At 43.8% G+C, this 22,240-nt stretch overlaps 1 protein-coding gene across 2 annotated transcripts in view; it reads right to left on the minus strand.

Moving 5' to 3' along the window:
* The window catches only part of LOC126187589 (protein cab-1), a 1,183,411-nt gene that overhangs the window by 82,871 nt on the left and 1,078,300 nt on the right, over nucleotides 1-22,240 (minus strand). For both annotated transcript variants that reach the window (XM_049928771.1, XM_049928770.1), the window contains exon 6: nucleotides 13,614-13,775. In XM_049928771.1, coding sequence (XP_049784728.1) covers nucleotides 13,614-13,775 — 162 coding nt within the window. The remainder of the gene's footprint in view (nucleotides 1-13,613; nucleotides 13,776-22,240) is intronic.

Genomic DNA, 22,240 nt, shown 5'->3' on the forward strand with positions numbered 1-22,240 from the left:
CTTTCCCACGACACGTCACGTGCCCGTCAGCAGCTCGCAACTTATGGGCCCCACACACGACTGAACGACCGACAAATTGGACGTGTGTAGGGGTTTTGACCGACCGATTGACGAACATTCCTTGTTTGGAAGTCGGTTGTGCAGGAACACTCGACAGCCGAACTCCCCACCACTCCACCGAACAAGTTGTACCATACACAGCGCTGTCGTGCCAGTCTCCCGACAAAACTTCATCTTCTGTCAGTCAGCACGGGATGAAATGGTGTTCTAAAACACATGACAGGGTGCGAGGTGGACGAATCTTTGACAACGAAATTTCAAGACTGCAGATTGTCTGTGGGACATATCGTGGAAGGAGAATAGCAATACAGATGCAAGAAATGAAGCACTTTTCACATTTTTAACGAATTCATAATGGTTTTGTGGTGTCATCGCCAGACACCACACTTGCTAGGTGGTACCCTTTAAATCGGCCGCGGTCCGTTAGTATACGTCGGACCCGCGTGTCGCCACTATCAGTGATTGCAGACCGAGCGCCGCCACACGGCAGGTCTAGAGAGACTCCCTAGCACTCGCCCAGTTGTACAGGCTACTTTGCTAGCGATGGTTCACTGTCTACATACGCTCTCATTTGCCGAGACGACAGTTTAGCATAGCCTTCAGCTACGTCATTTGCTATGACCTAACAAGGCGCCATATTCAGTTACTATAATCTGAACAGATAATATTGTGAATCATGTACCGTCAAGAGCGACGTTCATCATTAATGGATTAAAGTTAAGTATCAAACTAATTACGTCCGCTTTCTGAATTCTAATTACTTGTCATGTTCCAGACCTCACGTCAGTAGAGTCCTTCCCTCCTCACGCCAGCCTGCGTGAGCTAAAACGCGTACATTTCGGCCTCCTCTAGTAACATGGGGTTGGCTCTTCTTCCAATACAACAGGTTTCGTGTGTGACATAGAGAAATACAAGTCCGTCGATCTTCTGTAATTCTAATTTCAGGTTTTTTTTCCGATACTTACCGGACACGAAATCTAAAGACCGAAATATCGACAGTCAATGGACGTTAATTCATAAAATATACTTGCTTCATTTTTATAAGTGTTAAAAAAGTCCAGCCTACATCCACGGCCTCTGACATAAATAAGAAATTGTGCGATTTTTGTTACAGGCCTAACAGTTGTTTCATTTTTTATTTATCTGCTGTTGTATTTATTAGATGATGTGCACCACCACCGTGTGTAGTCTTCCGTCTTCGAATACGAAATTAGTTTCTTAAACTTACAGGTAATCTTTTATGCTACACACATAAATAAATTAACAACGTTTACATGAACGTCTTTTGATTTATTCATTTTGCTTTACCATGCTGTATTTTCTCAGTTAACTATAAATCTCGTTGTAAGTTGCAGGAATTATTTTAGTTAGTAATTGTGGGGATACAACAGCACTGAATTTGAGGTCCTCTTAACTTCTGCCAGGAGCTAGAGATCAGAAAGTAGCTAACAGCCTCTCTTCCCACCTTACAGCCCCTTTTTACAGGTATTCTTTTTTGTTAAAAATGGTTTGATGATGTTCAGCAGCTCCGAAATGCATGATTAAGCCATTCTTAGATAATTATGAAAATCATCGGAGCCCACATGCTTAACTAACATAAGGTGGGTGAATGCCTTTCCTTGCACTAGTCACTTCTTTGCTCACAGCTTTCTCTCGGATTTTTTTGGCCATTTTACCTATAAAACAGCGAAAGCAAACCCCTTTTTGTTTCTTTGTAAAACCAAGTGGGATCTCGTAGAACATAAACACGATAAACTTCCGATAAACAAATCACAACAACAGGGCGGTGTTGTGATCGCTGAGTGCAGTCGGTCGGGACGTTTGTAGGCAGACATGAAATTGATCGGTCGGTCGGCCGATAAATTGGTGCATGCGTAGTGGCCTTTGCCTGTGAAGCTTCTGGACCACTTGGTTCCAAGTTTGATTCCCGGCCGGGTCGGGGATTTTCTCCGCCCGGGGACTGGGTATTTGTGTGGTACTCATCATTTCGTCACCATTCGGGAAAATGGCGAGACTGGACTGTGAAAAGATTGGGAATTTGTAAGGGCGCTGACAACGGCGTCATTGAGCGTCCTCCAAACGAAAAGTCATCATCATCATTTACCTGTGCGCCGCGACAGTATTTTGGCCGGCGCTAAATCACGGATCGCCAGTTCGGTCTCACCTGCTGAACCAGTTATTCTTTCGAGCTCTCCCGGCCAGGCGCTGGCTATATCTGTATACCATCAATCAGAGTCTCGCCAAGGGATCATCGTCGGTCCGTCGCTGTGCAGTCGACATCTTCTAATCCCTGCCGAACTTAGAGCAATGACTACTTCTTCAGACTTCGGTCCTTCGCCACTAAATAATGATCGTGTGATTAACTTCCCAACATTCCAAGTGGTAATCTGTACTCAATTTACACAGTTAGTCGTTAGTGGAACCTTTATGACTCATTTTGGCTTTCAGCCACATAATCATTGTTTTCTTTTCTTGTTTGGACTCCTAGTAAATACAGAATTTTCATTTGTAAATAACTTACTACAAAAAGGAGCTTTAGTTTAGGTACCTATTAAATAAGCTTTTTCTATATTGTTAACATGTGCCTGTTCTCATTGCGCCTCTGCTGGCGCACAAATAACATTCTGGGTATCGTATTTTCAGAAATGGGGGCCAACCCAGAATTTGCCTAAACGAGCGTGTGAAGCCGCTGAAAAACCACAATGAGGCTGGTCGTTGTACCAGAGCAACGATTGTTACCCCACTGCGCGGTCTGGCACACCTCTCCACCTCACAAGCTAGTGCCCTGCGCGTTAACCTAAACGTACATCCAGGTCGTAAATAAATGTAATGTAATGCCGATAAATGGACGAAAAATGCTGCTCTCGTGCGGCTAAGTTATCGGCCATTACTCACTGGTATCAGTCACACCTTCAAGTACCTAGCAGTTTCTGTCCGGAGCCCTTTAATGCGGAAATCGACATAAATCTAGTCGTGGGGTAGACAGATGCCACACTCAGATTTATTGGAAGTAACCAAGGGACGAGTAATTCAACACGAAAGAGGTCGCTCACAACAAACCGTGTAAAAACTGAAGAAGAACGAAAAAAAAATGAAGTACTAATGTGTGCACTGAAACAATGCATAGATATTACGCTAACTCCATTAACAAATATAATAAAAGGGTTCTTCACGCCAGGGAAATTTCCATAATATTTAAAACAGGCAGAAGTTGTGGCTCTGTAAAAGAAAGGTAATACAGAAAATATAGAAAATTACCGGTCCATTTCCCTGCTGTCATCAATCTAAAAAATAATAGCATTAATTATGAAAGATACATTAATGATGTACCTGAACATATAGAACCTTTCCGAGGCGGCAGAAGTAAGGAATCAGCCATAGTAGAAGTCACAAAAATGGAACTTAATGCTCTTGTCAAAGAAGAGTGTCACATGCATATCTTAAAACCTTTTTAACGATTTTGATACTGCTGATCATAAGATTCCACTAAATGAGCTGGAAGATTTAGGAATAAGAGGGGTGTACAATGACTGGTACTGATCGTACCTAACAGATTAGGTACAAAGTGTACAGATGGCACATGCTTCAAATTAGTCTAAACTTTTAGTAAAAAGCCTTATCAAAACCAAAATACATTGATGTAGGAGTTCCTCAGAGTAGCAACTTTTAGGAAAGTCATGGAGTCACTGAGAAAAGAAGAGAACTCCTTGCAGAGAAAGCAGATGAAACGCTCAAGGAAGTCTACGACTGATCAATAAGTAACAAAGTGACATTGAACATAAAGAAATCTAGTGCCATGAATGAGGAGAAATGACACAGTTAAATTTAGTGTAGGTAGCGTCTCTACAAACTGTATAACAAATGCAATATTTCTAGGAATGAATACTGATTCTCAGTTAAAGTGGTATGAAGACACAAAGATATTTGCAAACAGAATGTCATCAGCACGTTTGTCCTTCTTTCTATTAAGGCCAAGGCCGACTACCTGGCCCATCCTTGTCTTACTAGTCCTACAAGTCTGTAAATGACTGTGTATTTTTGTTGTTCTTGAATTGTAATGCGCAGACATGTCCAATATCCTTTAAGAGATCTGCAGATATATAAAACTACTGCTGCTACAGCTACTACAAACCTTCTTACAGCCAGGAAAGATGTCGTTCATGAAACCCTCCTTCAGCCAGTTGGGGTACGTTCGTCACTCTGCCTCTCGCCGAGATCGATTAACGTGACGAATGGAAAAGTTTGAAAGAACTTCTGCACGATTCATCACAGGTTTTTTTTTAATCAGTGTGAAGCAGAAACGCTCAACAACTGCAGTGGGAGACGTTAAAAGAATTTTATTGTGCACGGTTAGGGCTGCCACACGTCCGGGTTTGGCCAGATTTGTCATAGTTTTGAGGGCGTCCGGTAGCGTCTTAGGGGTGGGTACGAGCGGAGGGGAGGGGGGTGGTGGTTTATACAACTGTTCGGGGTAAACCCGGACATCTTTTGCGTCCGTAGAAAACTATTGGTCGGAATTAAACAGATTTTAATGAATTTTTTCAGGATGAAATTCAGTCATGACTTGCAAGAAAGTTTTATTATGCTTTTACTGGTTTCGACAAGCTAATTCGTCAACTTCAGAAGCATTCAAAATTAGGGATGTTATAAATCTTTGACCTTAGCTATACATTTATGTGAAATATTAAAGTACTACGTATTAATTTAGCATATGTCAATATCTTCTACATATAAGCACAATGCCATGGTATGTCCTGAAACGTGCATATTGTATGTGATTATTTTAAAACAGAGAAACACGCACTTCCTCCTCAATTCATGCTTAGTATGGAAATCTTACGTACAGTTGACAGGGGCTACAAAATGCATCTTTCAGAAGAATTTTAAATATATAAACATTCTCACCTAAATTCAAAAGATTTGTTGAATGATGAACTTGGTTTAAAAAAAGGGCACTATTTTGTTTGATTATCATCTCTTATAAACTGTGAAAATTAGCCATTTTCTTTTATGTAATAGAACTATGTGTTCTTGATTTTTCACATGTGTTATATTTTTATATATGCTTTTATGTAGTTCCTTGGTGCTAGTACAACATGTACCTAGATGTGATTCAGTTACCGTAAATTGTCAATCTGTGTTCAAGACAATCACATATATAATACGTACGTTTCGGTACACACCATGGCAGTATGACTCTACAAAGAAGATATTGACATTTGCTAAACCAATACTAGGGAAATTTCTGTAATACACTTTTTGTACTTCACATAAATGTATAGCCATGGTCTAAAGATTTATAATATCCCTAATTTTGTTGCCTTGTGAAGATGACAAATTAATTTGTCGAAACCCTTAAAGCCTAATAAAATTTATTTGCAACTGATGAATACATTCTACCCTGAAAAGTTAATACTACAGTTGTTGAAAATTAGGGGCATGAATTTAATAGTAGGTGTTTATAAATGTAGGTTTAAAGTTCACTATATGAGAACCGACGTGACGGTGGTTTGGTTTATTTTATATTAAAAATCTAGCGGAAAGCACGCTTAGGCGCTCTGATATACATATATTACTTCTTTATTGATAACAGTGAGAAGCCGCTGAGTATCGGCGATCGGATGCACCACGCCACAGCCCAGCTCACCACACAGTTGTGTTCCGGCATGTGTACGATTCACTTGCCGCAAACATACTTCTCGATACTTCAGTACACCGACTTACATAAGTTTGTGCCATTTATAATCGTTATGAGTTTTTAAAACATCATGGTTTTATTTGTATCACAGGTGCTGACCGCTACGAGGAGCGTGCACGCTGGTGTTGTCAGCACTGAAAGTCAAACGAGGAAACAGCTGCCCCCCCTTCCCCCCTCAACCCCCCTCATGTTTCCGCTCCTCGAGGAACACAATGGCCATCGGACAATTTAAAGTGTCTTGGAAACCATTCCGATGTGACCCAAACGTTTGGGGTTTTCGAAGTATTAGGCACTTAAAGTGACGGCAGATTTGTACTTGGCGGAGAGTCTTACAAAATTCCAACATCCCCAAGCTCCGAAACGAATCCAGAAACATGGTGTTTCATCCAACATGTACCTCGCGTAGAAGCCATGACATTGAAATAAGAGAAACTATCCCCGCGAACCATGCGAAAGTTGCATATGAAGGAAGAAAATGATACTGGTGTATTACAAGGGGAAGTTAATTATATTATAAAAATGTAAAGTAAACAGGCTACTGATAAACTTGCTGATAATGTTGGTTTTCGCAACATATTCACCCTTCAACACAACATATTTTTCCCATAAATAGGTCAATTAGAGGATGCCTTCGTTACAGAAGTCTACACTTTCACTATTCACGAAACGTTTTGCCTCGAAAATCCTCTCATCATTATTCTAAAACTTCTTGTCACGTAATGGTTTCTACATCTGACGAATGAGGAAGAAGTTCTTGGGTGTCAATTCAGGCGAATGCGGTGGGAGAAGAAAACTCTGATAGTCCAAAGAAGTAACGTTTGTGACTGTCTGTGGGGAATGAGCTGCAGCATTGTCGTGGAACAAAAACGTCCTGTTGGACAGCTTCCCGTGACACTTCGTCCTGACAGTCTTTCGTAACTCCGGCAGGAGATTTTGGTAGTATGCGACTGTGAAAATAATCTCTTAGCACCATGCCACGCGAGTCCCAAAAACCACTCATCTACATCTACATCTACACATATATTCCGCGAGCCACCGTATGGTGCGTGGCAGAGGGTATCTTGTGCCACTATTAGTCATTTCTTTTCCCGCTTCACTCACAAATAGAGCAAGGGAAAAACGGCTCTCTATATGCCCCTGTATGAGGCATTTTTTTCTCTTATCTTTCTCTTCTCTTCATGGTCCTTACTTGGAATATACGCTGGAAGTAGTGCAAACGTTCCGAAGTCAGATTCAAAAGCAGATTCCCTAAATTTTCTCAGTAGCGTTCCTCGAAAAGAGCGTCTCATTTCCTCCTGGGATTCCCATTTGAGTTCCCGAAGTATCTCTCTAATACTTGCGTGCAGTTCGAACCTACTGCGAAAAAATCTAGCAGCCCGCCTCTGAATTGCTTCGAGGTCTTCCTTCCCGACCTGAAACGGATGCCAAACTCTCGAGGAGAGCTCAAGAATGTGTCGCACAGGTATCCTATATGCGGCCTCCTTAACAGATGAACCACTTTCCTAAAATTGTCCCAGTAAACCGAAGCCTTCGCTACTGCAATCCTTACATGCTAATTACATTTCATACTACTTTGCAACGTTACAGCTAGATATTTAATCGACGTGATTGTGTCAAGCAGCAAGTATTTGAAACAGATGTTTTCACTGTATAAAAAAGTAGCAAGCAGTTACATTTGAAGTTGTGAATTGTTTTCACGACGTGATGTATATTTTTTGTATTACTCATTCTCCGTCTCAATACTATCTTGACTACTTCCCGTTTCCCATATACATTATTTACGGATATGAAGTCTCTCCTTACGAAACTAATCAGTTGAAAGGTTACTTAAACATCTTGTATAGATGAGTTCAGTAAGTCAGCTTTGTATTTTACAGCATGTAATCTGTAATATAAATCATAACAACTGTTTGCACTTTCGAGTATGAAATAGTTAAATGCGCATATTTGCTAGTTGAGGGCATCAAGCTAATGTAGGTTATCTTCATTTAATCAGGAAAGTTTTGTGCCACTAATGCTGTTACATTTTGTAGGTAAACGCATTTATCATGTTTATTATAAAGTTGAGTCCTCATTGAACGGCTGTTAAAAATGGACGTGAGCAATTTCTACTTACTGCATTTGGCTGATTTTTGCTTACCGATGCATGTACATTTCCCAGGTATTCTTCTGTTTGGCACAGGTGTTTCCAAATAATTCACTTTGGCTTGCAGCACAACTAATATCTTGGTGTAAAAAAGACAAATATTGCAGCACTAGTGTATATATACAGCCAGGCGACTAAATACAGACTTTCGTTTAGTCAAAGGAACATAAGTATACATTAGTAGTGCAATGAATAGTTACGTGTTTATGTCGAGAAATTAGCAGTGTTGGAAGCCAATGTGACATTATGCCGAAAAAAACAGCGCGAAGCGGAAGAATACCTGGAAAAAGTGCACTCAAAGGTAAACAAAAATCAAACAACAGCACGTAAATAGCTCGAAAAGTGAACTGTTTTTAGATCTAGAACTAAAACGAAAAGCGTAAATATACACTGCTGGTCATTAAAACTGCTACACCACGAAGATGACGTGCTACAGACGCGAAATTTAACCGACAGGAAGAAGATGCTGTGATATGCAAATGATTAGCTTTTCAGAGCAGGTTGGCACCGGTGGCGACACCTACAACGTGCTGACATGAGGGAAGTTTCCAACCGATTTCTCATACACAAACAGCAGTTGACCGGCGTTGCCTCGTGTAAGGAGGAGAAGTGCGCACCGTCACGTTTCCGACTTTAATACAGGTCGGATTGTAGCCTATCGCGATTGCGGTTTATCGTATCGCGACATTGCTGCTCGCGTTGGTCGAGATCCAATGACTGTTAGCAGAATATGGAATCGGTAGGTTCAGGAGGGTAATACGGAACGCCGTCCTGGATCCCAACAGCCTCGTATCACTAGCAGTCGAGATGACAGGCATCTTATCCGCATGGCTGTAACTGATCGCGCAGCCACGTCTCGATACATGAGTAAGCAGATGGGGACGTTTGCAAGACAACAACCATCTGCATGAACAGTTCGACGACGTGTGCAGCAGCGTGGACTATCAGCTCGGAGACCATGGCTGCGGTTACCTTTGACGTTGCATCACAGACAGGAGCGCCTGCGATGGTGTACTGAACGACGAACCTGTGCGCACTGTGCACGAATGGCAAAACGTGATTTTTTTTGCTTGAATCCAGGTTCTGTTTACAGCATCATGATGGTCGCATCCGTGTTTGGCGACAGCGCGGTGAATGCACATTGGAAGCTTGTATTCGTCATCGCCATACTGGCGTATCACCCGGCGTGATGGTATGGGGTGCGATTGGTTACACGTCTCGGTCACCTCTTGTTCGCATTGACGGCACTTTGAAGAGTGGACGTTACGTTTCAGATGTGTTACGACCCTTCATTCGATCCCTGCGAAACCCTACATATCAGCAGGATAATGCCCGACCGCATGTTGCAGGTCCTGTACGGGCCTTGCTGCACGCAGATAATGTTCGACTGCTGCCCTGGCCAGCACATTCTCCAGATCTCTCACCAATTGAAAACGTCTGGTCAATGGTGACCGAGCAACTGGGTCGTCACAATACGCCAGTCACTACTCTTGATGAACTGTTGTATCGTGTTGAAGCTGCATGGGCAGCTGTACCTGTACACGCCATGCCCAGGCGTATCACGGCCGTTATTACGGCCAGAGGTGGTTGTTCTGGGTACTGATTTCTCAGGATCTATGCACCCTAACTGCGTGAAAATGTAATCACATGTGAGTTCTAGTATAATATATTTGTCCAATGAATACCCGTTTATCATCTGCATTTCTTCTTGGTGTAGCAATTGTTAGGCTCATCGAGCTCGAGGCGCAGGCGTCGGCTCGTAGTGGCGTTGGGGCAACTGTGGTGAGACCTATGCCTACTTCGGTGGCCTTGGAATCACATGGAACCCCTGATGTCGCTGCGTCTTCCGGCAGTGAGCATCTTACCGGTCAGCCATCACTCCAGGGTGAATGGCGGACAGTGGTGGGCTCTCGCGTGCCTGGCCGAAAGGCGAAGGTGGGATCTGGCCGCGTGGCAGCTGCCTTACCCCTTTCCAACAGGTACGGGGTGCTTCCTAGTGGTGATGACATCGTTTCCGAGCCACCACAGGATGCCTCGCCTGTTGGGCCAGTGGCCGATTCTCCGGCAAGGTCCCGACAGTCACAGAGGGCGGGCCTATTAGTTATAGGGAGCTCCAACGTTAGGCGGGTTATGGAGCCCCTCAGGAAAATAGCGGGTAGGTCGGGGAAGAATGCCAGTGTGCACTCGGTGTGCTTGCCGGGGGGTCTCGTCCGTAATGTGGAGGAGGCCCTTCCGGCAGCTATTGAACGCACTGGGTGTGACCGGCTGCAGATAGTAGCACATGTCGGAACGAATGACGCCTGCCGCTTGGGTTCTGAGGCCATCCTTGGTTCCTTCCGGCGGCTGGCTGATTTGGTGAAGACAACCAGCATCGCACGCGGAGTGCAAGCTGAGCTTAATATCTGCAGCATAGTGCCCAGAGTCGATCGCGGTCCTCTGGTTTGGAGCCGTGTGGAGGGTCTAAACCAGAGGCTCAGACGACTCTGCGACTATAATGGTTGCAAATTCATCGACCTCCGTTATTGGGTGGAGAACTGTAGGGCCCCCCTAGACAGGTCAGGCGTGCACTACACACCGGAAGCAGCTACTAGGGTAGCAGAGTACGTGTGGCGTGCACACGGGGGTTTTTTAGGTTAGAGGGACCCCCCCTTGGGCGAAACGATAAAATACCTGACGGCTTACCAGAGAGGACATTATCATCGTTGATAAAGAACGTCCGTCCTCAGAGACCAAAAACAGGAAAAGTTAACGTAATATTGGTAAACTGCAGGAGTATCCAGGGCAAGGTTCCTGAATTAGTATCTCTTATTGAAGGAAATAGTGCGCATATAGTATTAGGAACGGAAAGTTGGTTAAAACCGGAAGTGAACAGTAACGAAATCCTAGACACAGAATGGAATATATACCGCAAGGATAGGATAAACGCCAATGGTGGAGGAGTATTTATAGCAGTAAAGAATTCAATAATATCCAGTGAAGTTATTAGCGAATGCGAATGTGAAATAATCTGGGTTAAGCTAAGTATCAAAGGTGGGTCAGATATGATAGTCGGATGCTTCTATAGACCACCTGCATCAGCAACCGTAGTAGTTGAGCGCCTCAGAGAGAACCTGCAGAACGTCGTGAAGAAGTTTCGTGATCATACTATTGTAATAGGGGGAGACTTCAATCTACCAGGTATAGAATGGGATAGTCACACAATCAGAACTGGAGCCAGGGACAGAGACTCTTGTGACATTATCCTGACTGCCTTGTCCGAGAATTACTTCGAGCAGATAGTTAGAGAACCAACTCGTGAAGCTAACGTTTTAGACCTCATAGCAACAAATAGACCGGAACTTTTCGACTCCGTGAATGTAGAAGAGGGTATCAGTGATCATAAGTCAGTGGTTGCATCAATGACTACAAGTGTAATAAGAAATGCCAAGAAAGGAAGGAAAATATATTTGCTTAACAAGAGTGATAGGGCACAAATCGCAGAATATCTGAGTGACCACCATCAAACGTTCATTTCTGAGGAAGAAGATGTGGAACAAAAATGGAAAAAATTCAGAAACATCGTCCAGTACGCCTTAGATAAGTTCGTACCGACTAAGGTCCAAAGCGAGGGGAAAGATCCACCGTGGTATAACAATCATGTACGAAAGGTACTACGGAAACAAAGAAAGCTTCATTATAGGTTTAAGAGTAGTCGAATCATAGCTGATAAGGAAAAGCTGAACGAAGCGAAAAAGAGCGTAAAGAGAGCAATGAGAGAAGCATTCAACGAATTCGAACATAAAACATTGGCAAACAATCTAAACAAGAACCCTAAAAAGTTTTGGTCATATGTAAAATCGGTAAGCGGATCTAAATCCCCTATTCAGTCACTCGTTGACCACGATGGCACCGAAACAGAGGACGACCGAAGAAAGGCAGAAATACTGAATTCAGTGTTCCGAAACTGTTTCACTGCGGAAAATCGTAACACGGTCCCTGACTTCAGCCGTCGCACGGACGCCAAAATGGAAAATATTGAAATAAACGATATCGGAATTGAAAAACAACTGCTATCACTTAGTAGCGGAAAAGCATCCGGACCAGACGAGATACCCTTAAGATTCTACAGTGATTATGCTAAAGAACTTGCCCCCTTTCTATCAGCAATTTATCGTAGATCGCTGGAAGAACGTAAAGTACCTAGCGACTGGAAGAAAGCGCAGGTCGTTCCCATTTTCAAGAAGGGTCATAAATCAGATGCGAATAATTATAGGCCTATTTCGCTTACGTCAATCTGTTGTAGAATAATGGAACATGTTTTGTGTTCTCGTATTATGACGTTCTTAGATAATACAAATCTCCTTCATCATAACCAACATGGATTCCGCAAACAGAGATCATGTGAAACTCAGCTCGCCCTATTTGCCCAAGAAATTCACAGTGCCGTAGACACTGGCGAGCAGATTGATGCCGTATTCCTGGACTTCAGGAAGGCATTTGATACGGTTCCGCACTTACGTTTAATGAAAAAAATACGAGCTTACGGAATATCGGACCAGGTTTGTGATTGGATTCAGGATTTCCTAGAAGAAAGAACACAACATGTCATTCTTAACGGTTCAAAATCTGCAGATGTAGAGGTAATTTCGGGAGTACCGCAAGGAAGCGTGATAGGACCTTTATTGTTTACAATATACATAAATGACTTAGTTGACAACATCGGTAGCTCCGTGAGGCTATTTGCAGATGACACGGTTGTCTACAAGAAAGTAGCAACATCAGAAGACTCGTACGTACTCCAGGAAGACCTGCAGAGGATTAATGCATGGTGCGACAGCTGGCAGCTTTCCCTAAACGTAGATAAATGTAATATAATGCGCATACATAGGGGCAGAAATCCATTCCAGTACGATTATGCCATAGGTGGTAAATCATTGGAAGCGGTAACGACCGTAAAATACTTAGGAGTTACTATCCGGAGCGATCTGAAGTGGAATGATCACATACAACAAATAGTGGGAAAAGCAGGCGCCAGGTTGAGATTCATAGGAAGAATTCTAAGAAAATGTGACTCATCGACGAAAGAAGTAGCTTACAAAACGCTTGTTCGTCCGATTCTTGAGTATTGCTCATCAGTATGGGACCCTTACCAGGTTGGATTAATAGAAGAGATAGACATGATCCAGCGAAAAGCAGCGCGATTCGTCATGGGGACATTTAGTCAGCGCGAGAGCGTTACGGAGATGCTGAACAAGCTCCAGTGGCGGACACTTCAAGAAAGGCGTTACGCAATACGGAGAGGTTTATTATCGAAATTACGAGAGAGCACATTCCGGGAAGAGATGGGCAACATATTACTACCGCCCACATATATCTCGCGTAATGATCACAACGAAAAGATCCGAGAAATTAGAGCAAATACGGAGACTTACAAGCAGTCGTTCTTCCCACGCACAATTCGTGAATGGAACAGGGAAGGGGGGATCAGATAGTGGTACAATAAGTACCCTCCGCCACACACCGTAAGGTGGCTCGCGGAGTATAGATGTAGATGTAGATGTAGATGTAATGGCCAATAGTGTAATTGATTTCACACTTCTGTTGATCGTGCTCAAGCGAAAGACAATTTAATTTGTTTTCAATCTGAGATTGTAAGACTGGTGTTGTAAAAACATGTATGAGGTTGTGGGTGGAAACAGAAATTAGTGTGTCAGAGAGACGGGGACAGACCTCTCCATGGCGATGATCTGCTGCTTCTGGTGCTGGTAGTGGTACATCTGGGCCGACTGCGCCAGCCGGCGGTCCCCCGTGGGGGACGGCTCCTTGTTGGGGCCGGTGACCCCGTAGGCCGGGTACTCCACGTCCGCCGCCGCCTTGGCGTTCTTCTGCAGCCTGCAACAGCGCGTCACACACCTCACTCTCACTGCCTGCTCCCGCCTTCTCGTCTACACGCATCGTAAAAATACATCTTGGAAGTAGCAGCATAAACAAATCTTGCTGATTATTCGCGGAAAAATGATGTAAAGAATTTGTAATACACTTTGGATTAATTCGAAAGTCCGACTTACGCACACACTGTTTACTTCTTATTATTTAGCTAGACATGGTTGGACATTTATGTGTCATCTTCTGTGTGTCAAACTTTATTTCTGAAAATTAAATTGCTAGTGAAATTGCATTATTATAAAAGTAATTTTTTGCCCTTTTCTGTTGTTTTTGGCAGCATGTATTATTTTCCGTCGTGTTGCGTATCTCTGGTGGATATCAATTTCCACTGTTATTGGGTGTATCTACAGGGTGAGTCATAAATGAGGAAAAATATGTCGAGGACCACATGCTGCTATGAGTAACACGTGACGCATCGTTCTCCTCGGTGTACTGTGTACGTAAAACAAAAACACCTGTTAACCATTGAACGATATGTCGACGAGCCTCACGATCACGACATGTCATTCAGCCATAGATACAATACATGACACACCAATTAGCTGATGTGTATCTGCCAGCGTTTGAAAGATACGAGAAAGGACAAATCCCATCGTAATATATGTGAAACTGTATCAGAACTAGTGAATCACACGTTGCCGGCGGTAACTGAGTGTACAGTCCCATGTTAGGGAATGTGTGTTCTGTAAGCGGAAAGAGTGGTCAACGGCGGAAGTAAAACCGCGGCGTGCATGACGTGTTTACAACACCTGTGCGCTGCTCACTCTGCCCGACACTCGCCGTGTCGGCAGCTGCTAACGGCCGCGTCGCTGTGTTACTACAGTACCATGGCAAATTTCACAAACGAGGAATACGCCGACCTCCATCTCACCGACGGGCTTGCAGATGGAAGAGCTGACGTTGCAAGGCAACTGTATCACGAGAGGTTTCCTAGCCGGCTCCTTCAATCCGCAAAAAACGTTTTACTCTGTGTACAGGCGCCTGAGGGAGTATGGTGCATGTGTAGCACCTCCAGGATTTAGTGGTCGTGGCCGACCGTCGACGTACAGTGCAGCTGACGAAGAAAAAGTGTTACAAACTGTTGCGGATGACAGAACAATAAGCACCAGGTCTCTCGCCACTGTGGTCGGAATGTCACAATCAACTGTTATGCGAGTACCCCATAGAAACCATTACCATCCCTTTCGCATGCAGAAGGTACAGGCATTATTGCTGGGAGACTGCCAGAGGAGGCTGGGCTTCTGCAACTTTATCCTACGGCGTCAGACCCACGACCAACATTTTTCACGAACAATACCGTTCACCGACGAAGCCTATTTCACGAAAGAGGGTATAGTGGATTCGCATAATTGGCACGAGTGGGCGGAAGAAAACTCCCACAACACAGTGATACGACGGTACCAACAACGATGCGGTGTCAATATCTGGTGTGGTGTTATTGACCACCATCTCGTAGGGCCACATGGGCTGCCGCAAAGGTTTACAGGAGAGCGGTATCTGCGTTTCGTGGATGCTACATTACCGGAAGTGTTGGAAGACGTTAGTTTGGCGTCTCGTATGAACCTGTGGTACATGCATGATGGTGCCCACGCTCACTTCAGCGGCACAGTGCGACGCCACCTGGACAATGCCTTCCCTGCGAAATGGGTCGGTCGTGGAGGCCCTGTAGCATGACCAGTAAGATCGCCAGAACTGAATCCACTAGATTTCTTTTTTTGGGGCCATCTGAAATCTGTGATTTATGAATTAGAGGTTGTTGATGTCAACACCCTTCAACGCAGAATACAATAAGCCTGTGATATTACGCAAAGAGATACAGTCATGTTGGATCGTGTTCAGCAATCCTTCCTGCGAAGAGTTCAACTTTGCCACACAGATCGTGGCTGTCATTTCGAACAGTACTTATAAACCGCCACTGCAGCTTCTGGTCATGTGTTTCTATGTTAATCCGATTTGTACAGCTCTATTGTATTCGTTTATGTTGACTGCCACATACCTGTGCAGTTGTATTTTGTATTCTGCATCTATGTACTCGTTTCTTAAAACTAAGTCTGGGACACAAAAACCAAATTATAAAACGTGCATGTACAGTAGTGCAGCCCCTCCTCGCGTTCCTTTCCCTATGCCAACTAGCCACGATACATAATACCGGCCAGCGTAACCGGTACGAGATGGATGTGGGCGCTGTCATTGCTCGCAGTGTCACGCAAACCGTCTCTTGACGCCGCATGCCTCGCCTTCTCGTGAGCGTCTAGGCTACCTGCAACACTCCTGTGTTCTGCCGTGTTGCCGATGTGTCCCCCCTTGGCCAATGTCGGCGCACAGTAACACCCAAAAGCCCACTTCATACTTCCAGATTTTTACCATTCAATTGCATTGTCATTTATTGACATAGGAACATGCAGAAAACGAATTTATGTTTATAGCTCAGTGTGTGAAAATTTGCACGATATATTTTTCCTCATTTATGAGTCACCCTATACATCTATATCTACATAAATACTGCGAAAGCCACCGTATGGCACTGATAGATCTGAATGGAAAAAGAATCCATGCGGCAGTTTTGGAGCTCGTGAAGTCGACAGTTGGTTGGACGCTCTTGAAGATGTAGGAGTAGTGTTCTATGCCGTCTACGTTGCAGGTCGTGTTCCAAAGTGTTTAAAATTTCTGAAGTCGTTAGTCACTAATGTTCAGTGATCAATAAAGTTACCTTTCCAATACGGAAAGTCTGTAAGAATTCGAAAGTGCGTTCCCCTGCATGGGCAAGTAATTCTTATTTTTAGTCACGTCCCAGAGATCTTCCAAGAATGAAGACGTTCACGCAGCGATTCTCGAATGGCTCCATAACCAAGAATATGGTTTATATGGGTGTCGAGGAATTAATAATTGGGGGAAGGTTTCGATCGTTGATTACAGAGACTTGGTGACTACGTTGAAAAATAGTGTCACGTATCTGCATCACCCTGAAGTGTGGTGGAGCATTCAATAAACGTTACTTGGTTTTCAACGTCGCATGTAACTTAATTTTTGAAGTAATGTCGTATTAACTATATATTGTACTGATGAGACCCTCCGCGTGTTATTATCTACCGAAAACTCTCGCATATCTAGAGCCGTTCATGAAGAAACAGGAATGTTATGCCTCACCATACACAGAGCAGCAGCCGTATCACGCTACATTGAACAACACCACATGACAATTTCGCTGTTGACGATGCAGCCTCACTGAGAATGACAAACTGTGAACTACAATAGAATCGAAGCGTTTGAGGTGTGGTGTTAGAGAATGATGCAGAAAAAGTAAATGGATTCATAAGATAAGAGATGAGGAGGTTATACGCAGAATCTATGAGGAAAGATATACTACAAGAAGGGACACGATGATACGACACGCATTAAGATATCAAGGAATAAACTGCACGGTGGTATAGGGAGCTGTAGAGAGTGAAAGCTGTAAGGGAAGGCAAGTCGGAAGATCGGCGACAAATAATTGAAGATGTTGGGTGTAAGTGCTACTCTGCGATGGAGAGATTAGTAAAGGATAGAAAATCGTGGCAGCAGCATGAAAATAAACTGAAAACAGGAACTGAGTAGAAGGGATGAGATACGTGGGAACATGTTCGCCGGCAGCCATGCGTCCAGCACACCGTTTGCAGGCTGCAAAAATGCCCAAGAGCAGCATCATGTTTTATTCAGGGCCGGCAAAGGTAATCGGCTTAGTGTCGAGTGGCGTGAATCATTGATTGACTGACCACGGAGCAGGCCCGCTGTCAGCAAAATCCACTCGATGGGCTCGCCTCACCGTAAGTACACGCTCAGTCCGGAGGTCTCCACGATAATAAACTGAAAGATGCATCTGGAGGGCATCTGACACAGCCCCACTCTGTCTCTCAGAAATACGAAACATTTGACCAGCTTTACGACTGGGATTCCGTAGCAAACATCGTTCTTAACACTGCCTGTGAAAATTAGTTCGAGAATACACTGTAAGTATGTTGTAGGTAACTAACTGTTTACAATACACATGGTAAATCCGGGAAATTTCGGATGTTATTTGCCGATATTTTTTGACAATTTTGATAAAAGACGCCCGTCGTCTCCGGTGGATCGTTACAAACTAATAATGTAATTGAGATATATTTGGTTCGTTATCCAGATACCTTTGTTCTTTTGACCTACTGGTTAGTCACACTGAGTCTACAGTGTGTTTTACAAATCATGTTACACACTTTAAGAGATTGTAGAGGGGACTTAGTAGATGAAGTTTTACGTAGGAACCCCATGTCGCAAACGTCATCCAACGTCGCTAGGGAATGTGAAAGTTACAGGCGTCGGCGCCTGTAAAAGTATGTTTATATAGGGCGATTCCGAATACCAGAATGGCGGAGAACGACATATGTATCAATTTGAGGTAAGGGTCCCTGTACCGGAAACGAACGAGTCGAAAGTTATAAGCGAAAACCATTCTGATACCTCTGACAGTGGAATACATGTAGTGGTAGTATTGTGGTCAAGGTTGTGGGGTAGATAACTTTCTGAGGTAGTAGTATGAAGCAAAACAAGAAAAAAACCGTCCAGTAAACGTTAGCTGTAAAATGTATACCTTAAGAAGTATCAGGAATTGTTCAATAGAGAGGATGTGTTTCACAGCAGCGAAGATGAACAAACAGCTTCTCAGATATAAATTTTACAGCCCATATTTACTGGACATTTTTTTCCTTATTTTGGTCCTTAGTACCACCTCTGAAAGTTGCCTACCCTACAATCTCAGCAAAAACAGCACCAGTACATGTATTCCACTGTCAGAGATATCAGAACGGTTTTCGCTTATAACTTTCGACTCGTTCGTTTCCGGTACAGGGACCCTTACCTTAAATTGATAGACATATCCTTCTCCATCACCCTAGAAAGTTAGTAACATCATCACGGAATCACCCTATATACAAACAAATTTACAGGCACCGGTGCCTGAAACTCTGACGTTGTATAGCGTCCTGGATGATGTTTCCGGATATGGTTCCTTCGTAAAACTTGATTTACTGAGTCCCCTCGACAACTTCTAGATGTGTGTAACATGAATTATGAAGCACGCTGCACGTCGCAGGATCTCGGGGTCGATTCCCGTCGGTCGGAGATTTTCTTCGCCCGGTTTCAGGAGGTTCGTGTTGTCCTGATCATTTCATCTCGTAATCATCGACGCCCGAATCGCCGAAGCGACGTCAAATACAAAGACTTGCACCAGGCAAAGGAACAAACTGTGATGCGGTTCGCAGCCAGTAAAGTCATACGATCACTTCATTTTCATTTCTGTGAAACCTCTTTCACAACAGTGAAAAAACCAATAACGTACAATCACTAAAGATCTGCATACTGTCGTTGTGCCAGTCTCTCCTTGGTAATACACGAGCTGCACATCGGCCAACTTTTCATCAGAAAACCTATCCATACTGCCGTGTACCGCTGCTAACGCACAACCGACGCTTTGAGAAAAACAAGCTCGAGAGAGAACCGAGCAGTACTGAATGCAAACGCTATGGGCAAGGAATAAAGTGGGCATTACTGTTCTCAACAATACGTACCGAGAGTGACTGGAACAAGTTTGTTTCCAAGCAAAGCACATTCCACATACCGTCGCCATTTGCAGTGTTATTCAGGAATTTTCAAGGCAATACAGATATAAAGATAAATGGGGATTGGAAATCAAACGAAATGTAATTAGTCTGTAACGGGCAACGGGTGTCTTACATCAAAATAGTCGGGAAATATCTCAAGACAACTTTTGAAATTTTTTCAATGGAGTTCGGTTTCACCTTCATATAACTGATCTGGCATATAACGTAGAAAGCCCAGTGAGGCTGTTCGCAGATGATGCTGTAACGTTTATGACAGTCGGAACGCCAGAAAACTGTTGCGGGATGCAGAAAGACCTGAATGGGGTCGATGCTTGGTACAGTTGGCCCTCATTGTGAATGAGTGTAAAGTTTTGAGCATAAATGGGTGCATTGACCTCTTACTGTTCGATTATACCGTTCGCCGTCAGTCACTGACAACACTAAGGATTGTTAAGTGCGGTCTGAGAAAGCTAATGATCTCACAGATCTAGTTGTAGTAGAACGACTTCCAGGCAGGAATTCAGTGGTAAAATCTTACGAAAAAGCAATCCACTCACGAAAGGAGGTCAGTTCGTGAGTATTGCTTGTCAGTTTGCCTTCCGCATCAGATAGCGTCGGCAGAGAAGATAGACAAAATTGAAAGAAGAACTTCGCGTTGCGACGAGGGTCCGTTTAACAGCACAGAGCGTCACAAAACTACAATGGCTCCATTGGCTACAAAAGAGGTCTTGTGCATCGCGCAGAGATTTACTGATGAAATTCGAGGAGCGTACGTTCCAAAAAGAGACTGCCAACATCAGTTCCTCCAACGCGGAGAAAATCAGAAACCTTAAAGAGTATACGGAAACTACCAGATTTCGTTCTTCTAGTGAACCTGTGGTGTCACCGCCAGACACAACACTTGCTAGGTGGTAGCTTTAAATCGGCCGCGGTCCATTAGTATACGACGGACCCGCGTGTCGCCACTGTCAGTGATTGCAGACCGAGCGCCGCCACACGGCAGGTCTAGAGAGACGTCCTAGCACTCGCCCCAGTTGTACAGCCGACTTTGGTAGCGATGCTACAATGACAACTACGCTCTCATTTGCCGAGACGGTAGTTAGAATAGCCTTCAGCTACGTCATTTGCTACGACCTAGCAAGGCGCCATTACCAGTTTATATTGAGATATTAAAACATGTACCGTCAAGAGCGATGTACACCAATTATGGATTAAAGTTAAGTATTCCAGCAACTACGTACTTTATTTGCTACTATCAAGTCCATTATACTGTTCCAGACCTCACGCCAGTCTGCGTGAGCTTAACGCGTGCATTTTGGCCTCCTCTAGCAACACGGTGTTGGCTCTTCTGCCAACACAAAAGAACCTTTCTCCATTCGCCATGAGAGGGCAACTGGAATAATGGTACGGGAGTCTTCCGCCGCTCGCCATTATGTGCCTTGTGGAGTATCGATGCAGATGTTCCTTTGCGAACGTTAACATTTGATCTGCCGACCAGCAAAACTGGTTGAAGAGATCTAAGGACTGTTGTGCTTACTGTCACGGAAAATTTACGAACTTTCAAAATACTAAGTTACACTCCTACACACTGAAGCTGACATACTACACTGACTAACAGCCAGTTGTAACAAAGTACTGTGATAATGGTTGTTACATTACACGGACACTTTACGATGAAAATTGGATTTCTAGAAATACAACTAAAAACATAATATCTGATCCTTAGATTTGATGCTATTATTTCCACGTTGGAAGAAATATTGTTATAACTGTAAGAAATATAACACTACGTATCTGAGTTTACTATACACTATCTGATCGAAAGACTCCGGATCACTATTAGTGGACATTAATATAGGGTGTGTTCACCTTTCGCCTTTACGACGGTGTAACTCTGCTGGGGACACTTTCAAAGAAGTGTCTGAGTGCCTGTGGAGGAATGGCAGCCCATTCTATCTCAAGAGCCGAAACCAGAGAAGGTAGGTATGTTGAACGCTGGGGTCTGCAGGAAAGTGGACGTTCTGTATCGTCCCACAGGTTTCAGGTCGGGACCCTGGGCAGGCCAGTACATTTCAGGAATGTAATTGTCTACAAACTATTGCCTCACAGATGCTAATACAAATAACAAGGGTGTCCGAACTGATTTTCTACTGTTCGGAGTACAAAATTCTGTAAAATGTTTCTACTCTTCCGCATTTAGCGTTCTGTTATGCGCAAAAAGTGTACAGCACCGTAACTACGACAAAACACCCACACCATAACACCACTTGCTGGGTACTTCACTGTTGGTACTACACACGATAACAGGTAACGTTCCCCAGGCGTCTGTCAAACCTAAACCCTTCCATCGAATGGCCATAGCATGATTCAAAATAGCATGATTCAAAATAGCATGAGTCAAAATCACTGGTTTCCAGTTACCCACTGTCCAGCAGCGTCCCTGTTTGTACGACTTCAAACATCGCTTGGCACTGACTACAGAAATCTGTGACTTGCGAGGAGCCTCTCGACCATTGGACCCCTTGTTTTTACCTCCTCAGCCGCAATAATTGTAGTAGCTGTATTGTTGGCAGCACTTTGGAATTGATGAGTGATTCCATCCGCTGATTTCATGCAATTTTTTTACAACTACTTTCCGCAATACTCCGTCAGTAAATGACGTTTAACTGGTCTTGGTTTAGCTGCATCAGTCGATTTGGGCAGCTTTAGAAGGGTTGAAATGACGCTGATGGTTCTGTTACTTAAGCGATATGTAATGACTAGTCTATGTTCGAAGTCACTGACCTCTCCTGACCGAAC

The sequence above is a fragment of the Schistocerca cancellata genome, chromosome 5 (assembly GCF_023864275.1).
Source record: "Schistocerca cancellata isolate TAMUIC-IGC-003103 chromosome 5, iqSchCanc2.1, whole genome shotgun sequence".
Taxonomy (NCBI): domain Eukaryota; kingdom Metazoa; phylum Arthropoda; class Insecta; order Orthoptera; family Acrididae; genus Schistocerca; species Schistocerca cancellata.